The sequence below is a fragment of the Octopus sinensis genome, linkage group LG6, assembly GCF_006345805.1.
Source record: "Octopus sinensis linkage group LG6, ASM634580v1, whole genome shotgun sequence".
Taxonomy (NCBI): Eukaryota; Metazoa; Mollusca; class Cephalopoda; order Octopoda; family Octopodidae; genus Octopus; species Octopus sinensis.
Genome location: NC_043002.1, coordinates 66961563 through 66969439, shown reverse-complemented (window position 1 = coordinate 66969439; position 7877 = coordinate 66961563). Strand labels below are relative to the sequence as shown.

The window sequence follows — 7877 nt, the reverse complement described above, 5'->3', positions numbered from 1 at the left end:
TTGAATCAAGCTTTGAGATTCGATTAGCCATAAAACCTGGACGAGGTTGCTACGGAAGCATGTACCAGGACTGCTATGATAACACCTTATGCCGTATTGAAATGAAAAATTGCCCAATACACGCACATGTAAGCGACTATCGTTGTTTATTAACGTTTAAACCTAATTATTGGGAGAAGGCTGTAGTAATGCAAAATCGTGATAACACTTCCGATACTATTTGTCTTTTGAGAAATGACATGCATAAAAATGAAATAATGGTGATGGCCGCCAGTGAATGTAATAAAATGACTTGGTCTTTTGTAAGAGGTCGGTATTTGAAACCGCTTACTGTCTATACCATCAAAGCTGAGGCCATACCTTGCAAAAACATTCCGATGAGGACCACAACCACCGCTGATCGCATTATCATACATAAACCCCAAACATTTGATCGTGATAAACCTAATGACCCGTTTAAAATACCGAGTGTACCAGACATTAAAGAAGTTTACCGCAAAAGAAAGGCGGAGAGAAAGAAAGAACATACTCGAAGTAATGGCGTGCGTTTAGTTCAATGCTTAACCAAAGGCGGATTACAGTCAGTTTTTCTGTGGCTATTTTCAATATTTTTACAATTTACATGAAAAACCGACGGATTTTACAAATTGAGATAGAACACCATAAGAACTGAAGTATCGGCTAATAGTAAGAAGCGTGCCAATGAGAGATACCTGCCAGTAAGGATTTCATTTCTTACTAAGAGTGGAATATAATTTTTGAAATCAGATCAAAAGTAATGAATTGTATAATAAACCTGATTATTTAAAAAAAAAAAGAAATAACAAAAATATATTAATGTTCCTCGTTCCCTTTCTCAGCTGCAGACAGTGTCGCTTACCCCCGCCATATTTGACCTTTCCTCCACCTCAAACTCACCTTTATTTCTTTTCCCCTTGCTTCACTTTCATCTTACCCTTCCTTCCTTTATTCAAACATAGAAACAGATACCAGGACTAAATTATCTGTCGGATGCTGAGCAACATTATACTATTGGAGTACAGACTAAGAAGTTATGTGTGAGAGTGAAAGAGAGAGAAAAAGAGTGTGTGTGTGTGTGTGTGTGTGTGTGTGTGTGTGTAAAAATACATAAATAACATATGAATGTTATATATGTGTATGTGTATATAATTATGTTTGTGAGTGTGTATGTATTTGTGTGTGTGTATATATATAATTCGAATTTCATCCTAAAGTACATACGCAGACAGTCACAGATATGCATCATGCATCCATACTGCAAAAGCTAAATAGCTTTCAAATGCACACAACAAACTAACTAAACGTTAATCGTATTCAATCAGCTCAAATGAAAACATGTTTATAATACATGACAATGAAAGGCTGAATAATTGTTGACTGATAAATATACTTTATATCACTCATGGTGGATTAGTCAAATTTCGTCCACATTGAAAATAATGACATAAAAAAAAACAACAGACAATCGTTGAAAAATGCACACACTAAACTAAAAACATATAATTATATGTATTTCTAATATTGTAAATATTTTGTGGTGTAAACTATAAAATGTGTTTGTTTTATTTTAATACTCACACATAAGGTACGCATATATGTGCGTGTGGGGGTATGCATGGAGTAACATTATATATATAAAGTATATATATACATAAGTGTGTATATATATATGTATATATATACATAAGTGTATATATATAAAGTATACATAGATATATATATATATAAATATATGTATATAAGTATATATATATAAGTATACATAAGTGTATATATGTGCATATATATATGCATACATATATATATGCGTACATATATGCATAAATATATGCATATACATATACTTATACATATATGCATACATATGCATATATATATACATATATATGCATGTATATATATGCATATATATACATATATCCATATATATATGCATGTATATATACATATATATGCATATATATACATGTATATATACATATATATACATACATATATCCATATATATATGCATATATCCATATATATATGCATGTATATATACATATATATATATACATACATATATATATGCATATATATACACATATATGCATATATATATACATATATGCATATATATATGCATATATATACACATATATGCATATATATATACACACATATACACATATATACATACATATACACACCTATATATACGTGTATATACATATATCTGTGTATGTATATATACACACACACACATATATATATATATACACACACGCCTATGTTGATACAAACAGGAGCAACCGAACTCAAAATAGGAGTATATATATATGTTTTTATTAATATTTAACAGAAGTAACAGAGTTACTCGAGGTCCGAGAGTTTCGTGCATTGGTTCTTAAAGTGGGCAACGCATGAAACTTTGGGACCTTGAGTCAAAGTGTAACTGCTGCTAAATATATATATATATATATATATATATATATATATATATATATATGCATTGTTATATTCTGATGGTGTACGAAACTGCAAATGGTGTTTACATATTAAAATAGTGAGAAATGAGACAAGAATTAATAAATACTTGCGTACAGACGTTCATAATATTGTTTGCATGTTTGTGAGATATCTCTGAAGTTATTGTGTAATATACGTTACTGTTACATATCAGGTTGCTGTTTGAGCTGCATACTGTTCCAGATGCATGCAGGAAAAAAAAGTGTTGAAAATATTAAAACATACAAAAATGAAACTGTAACAATGAAAAAAAAAAAGAACCAAGAAAATAGAATTCTACCAAGGAACGTCTTAGAATTTTAATGGAAAGATAAAAAAAAACCATCCGCGACCTTAATCCGTATTCATATAGTAAAACGGTGTTATTTCTGCCATGACGGTATTAAAACATAAAGATACTCCAGTATAGTGAGCGCTGTTGTACTCAAGCTACTGTACTCATATACCGCACTACCCCTTTAAAGTTGGACCTCGTTTGAATAGGGCATTGATAAAACATTATCACGAATCGACGTCAATATTCCTCTGCTGTGAGTAAAATCAACTAATTTGCTCAAGATGTAAACGCATGGTGGGCAACGATATACAACCTCAAGACTTGAGTACAAAACATTTATAATGAAAGTTACATAGCAATATCGACCTTTTTCTGTTTTATATATATATATATATATAAATATATATATATATATATATATATATATATAATATATATATATATATATATATGTATATATTTATTTGTGATAAATTACCGCTGTGCCATAGAGTAGCCACAAGCTTCCGATGAGCCGAACCGTGCCGTCCGGCTTCGATTCTCGGTTATAGCTGATTCACAGCATTTGAAGAAAAAAATAATTGTCACACATTTCTTATCGCCTGTTCTACGTGGATCTGAGGCATTATACTTGTGTAAGAGATAAATAAAGTTATAAATATTAATAAAGTTGAACAGTTTAACAAATGCTAAATATGATAAATGACGATATTATTACCTGTTGTTGTTGTTGTTGTTAACTGATGAATATATGATTCCTTCCGCTGGATTTTTTTTTTGTTTTTTTTGTGCGAATACGTGCGTTCAACACTTTCTATGTTATTCTGTTTTACATTGACATTTGCCGTTATTTATTTCTTTCGAAATGGACAAAACAGAGCTCCTGAATATTATTGCGTTTAATAAAATCTGCAATCGCATTAAAGGTTACTTTAATTTTCAGAAGTCAGTATTAAATCAACTCCTGTATATTAGCTTAGGGCTATATATCACCTTCAAAACCGCCTTCAAACGAAGCCTAGACAAATTTCTTCAAGGGATACCAGATAAGCCACATGGGTGCATCTCAGTCAACATGATGCCACAGAACTTATCATTTTAATCCGTGATAACATTCCAAGTGTGATAAATATTGAGTTGTCCGGAAAGTTCGTGCCAACTTATAGTAGCTTACCTTTCGACTTATTTTAGAACATGGTTGAGTCCATAAAATAGGATTTGACTACACCTCCGTTTAGAGCACAGTTTAAGCTATCTTTTCGTGGAAGAAGGCTTATGTTCCTATAACCTGTGTTAATTCTGTAACCCTTTAAAATGGAAGATAAAGTACATTTTCGGCACTTGGTGCTTTGGGAAACAGACAAAAATTGCAGCAGCTCGGCTGGGATGTGTTACTCCACCCTACATATTTACCAGATATTACTCCTTCGGATTTCCACTTATTCTGATCTGTAGAATAGTCTTAATGGTAAAAATTTCAATTCCTTGGATGACGTAAAAAGATTCCTTGATGAATTCTTTGCCATGAAACCACTTCGATTCTTGGAAGAGGGTATTTTCAAGTTAAAGGAAAGATGGAGACGCATTGTGCAACAAAATGGTTCATATTTGGTTGATTAAAAATGTAATGGCAAGTATTTATTGACCTTTTTCCTTCCTTTAACAATCGGCACGAACTTTCCGGACAACCCAATAATTCCAAAGTTCATTTAAAGGAATTTTGGAAAATTCTAGAGAGTATTATAAAGGTAAAACAAGAATGAAGACTAGTGCGTCTTTAATTCAGGGTTATATCATAAAAAAACCCGACACGTGATTCTATTAAGCGCTATTAGATATAATTAATGGTACGACATACAAATCGGTCCATATTGGATCGATAGTGAAATAAAATATATCCAAAGCTTATTTGATTATAATATTTTCAAGGCAACCAAAACAGATGTGAATCTAATGAGAACTGAGAATTTAGCAACAATACAGAGAAGTCACTGGAATAAAGGAGAGAAAATAAAAAAGATAGAAAGATAGATAGGCGCAGGAGTGGCTGCGTGGCAAGTAGCTTGCTTACCAACCACATGGTGCCGGGTTCAGACCCACTGCGTGGCACCTTGGGCAAGTGTCTTCTACTATAGCCTCGGGCCAACCAAAGCCTTGTGAGTAGATTTGGTAGACGGAAACTGAAAGAAACCCGTCGTGTATATATATATATATATATAATATATATATATATATATATGTGTGTGTGTGTGTGTGTTTCTGTGTTTGTCCCCCAACATCGCTTGACAACCGATGCTGGTGTGTTTGCGTCCCCGAAACTTAGCGGTTCGGCAAAAGGAACCGATAAAATAAATACTAGGCTTACAAAGAATAAGTGCTGGGGTCGATTTGTTTCACTAAAAAACGGTGGTCCAGCATGGCCGTAGTCAAATGACTGGAACAAGTAAAAGAGTAAAAGAGAGCTAAGATGAAGCATATTCTAAGAAAAGTTAGTTTGGTGTTTAAACTTAAGATGACTCGCTGAGCAGTGAAAGAAAAAATAAATAAAAACGTAGAAAGGCTACCTCAGTAGCCTAGGTCAACTAAAGATTAATTTAAAAGATCATTAAAGTAAACTTTTTCAAAATTTGTTTTAAAAAGAGATGTTGATACACGAAAATAAATTTGAATATATCTCATAAGAAGTAAATAGTCATGCTCATAAAAAAAAAACAATAATAGAAAGGCTAAGATTCAGAAATGGGAGGAGTGGAAAGAAGAATTCAGAGATGAAGAATAAAAAAGGAAAAGAAAAAACAAATGAACAGTGAGGAAGCAGTAAAGCGTGACAAAATGTTTGTCGCGTAATAGAAGAACACAAATTATAAAAGATAGCGAGAGTTGATAATAAAAAACAAGAAATTATGGTTATCCCATTTATTGAAAGAATAAGTTAGTATAAACAGAGTGCTATTTCATAATGAAATATTTAAACGTTCTTCTATGCTTATGATAGCAATTCATCGCTAGATTAGTTCTAGAGTTTAATAAATCTACTTTTGAGTTAAATATATAAAACATTTCGTCTCTGCAAAGATTACATTCAAAGTAACCAGCATTGTATGATAGAGCATTACATACAATGCACCATTTCATATAGTAATCAACGTTGTTGTATTTTTAAATCCTAAAAACATTTACTTGGATTAACCTTCCTCCTAAATTTAAATAAAGAAAAATGGTTGTATAAACTAAATTTTAAAAACTGTGAAAGATGAACCAGATGTTACCGTACATTGATATATTGAATTCATTCTTAAGAACTGATTTTCAAGAGGACACTAAAGGCGGTTTCTACGATTGCAAAAAACATTTACTATCGTCCATGGAATAACTATGGTTAATGAGATTACTAGTAACCCTACTCGCATAACTAGTTGTTAAGGTAGGATTATTACTGGTGTAGTTGTGTAGGTGTATATATATATATATATATATATATATATATATATTATATCGGAAAAGTCTGCAAATTGGGTCAATGGGTTCCTCACAAACTTTCTGAGTCTAACAGCGCACAGAGAGCGAATGTGTACTCTTCTTTGCTGTCACATTTCACGAATGAACCTTTTTGGAACGAATAGGGACTGGTAACGAGAAATGAATTTTTTATAAAAATGTCAAGCGCCGAAGACAGTAGGTAGGTAAAGGAGAAACACCGGCACCCCAGGCTAAGGAAAGTCTTCATCTACGTAAGATGTTATCTGTTTGGTGGGATATGGAAGGTTTAGTCCACTTTGAACATTTAAATCCAAACCAAACGATAACAAGTGAGATCTACTACGAGCAGTTTAAGCGGTGTACGTCAGTGCTGGAAGAAAAACGACCATTTTGGTTTAAAGACATAAGGTAATGCTCTGTCACATTCAGCGAGAATGACGTTCCAAAGGCTGAAGCAGTTTGAATGAGAAACGATGCCCCACCAACCATATTCACCAGACACTGCCCCATCTGATGATCATTTAATCCGCAGTCTTCAAAATCATTTGGACGGAAAAAATATGGATTCTGTAGACCAGGTCAGAACAGTACTCGTCATGGACAAGTGAATTTTGGAAAAGGGGCCTTGCAAGTCTACGAGATAGATAGAAGAGTATTGTAGAAAATGAAAGAGAGTATATTTTAAATTAAAAAGAACTTTATTTTGATTTTGAAAAATAAAATAAGTATAAAAAAGCTGCATTATTTATGGGATGACTCCATATATAGTACAGAGACGTGTCACTGAAGAGATTGCAACAATGCGATGAAATTATTATCTGACAAAAAAAAATGAAAGATCATGAACAATACTGAACAATACAATAACAATAAAAGACTGAACCAGTGCATGTGTTTATTATTACCGAGATAATACCCCTCCCAAGGTCCAATACTATTTCTTTTAACACATTATATATATATATATATATATATATATATATATATATATATATATATATATATGTGTGTGTGTGTATAATGTGTATATATATATATATATGTGTGTGTGTGTATAATGTGTGTATATATACATACATACATACATACATACATACATAATGGAGGCGCAATGGCCCAGTGGTTAGGGCAGCGGACTCGCGGTCGTAGGATCGCTGTTTCGATTCCCAGACCGGGCGTTGTGTGTGTTTATTGAGCGAAAACACATAAAAGCTCCACGATGCTCTGGCAGGGGGTGGTGATCCCTGATGTACTCTTTCACAACACTTTCTCTCACTCTTTCGTCTGTTGGCCTGCTCGCTTAGCCAGCGGGGTGGCGTCATTCGAAGGCTAAAACAATGCGAACGCATTGTGACCAGCGATGTGTAACTACATCTGATGGACTGGTCGGTCACGTGATATACAGTTGCGGCCAAAATGTTCAGAATGGCATTGTTTTCGTCAGAAAAGTAAGTATAAGTTTTTATCAAAGTAGTTTTATATTCTATAATTTTTACAGACAATAAATACAATATTAATTGTTATTGTCTGAGATTTTGGTGTATAATACAAAACTTATGGATGATTTAGTGATTTACTGCAAAACCCA

General features: G+C 32.9%; 1 protein-coding gene across 3 annotated transcripts in view; it reads left to right on the top strand.

Moving 5' to 3' along the window:
* The window catches only part of LOC115213432, a 353772-nt gene extending 352306 nt beyond the window's left edge, over window positions 1-1466 (top strand). For all 3 annotated transcript variants that reach the window (XM_036503965.1, XM_029782406.2, XM_029782407.2), the window contains one exon: window positions 1-1466. This exon is cut by the window's left edge and continues 1547 nt beyond it. In XM_036503965.1, coding sequence (XP_036359858.1) covers window positions 1-626 — 626 coding nt within the window. In that variant the 3' untranslated portion in view covers window positions 627-1466.
* The last annotated feature ends 6411 nt before the right edge of the window (window positions 1467-7877 follow it).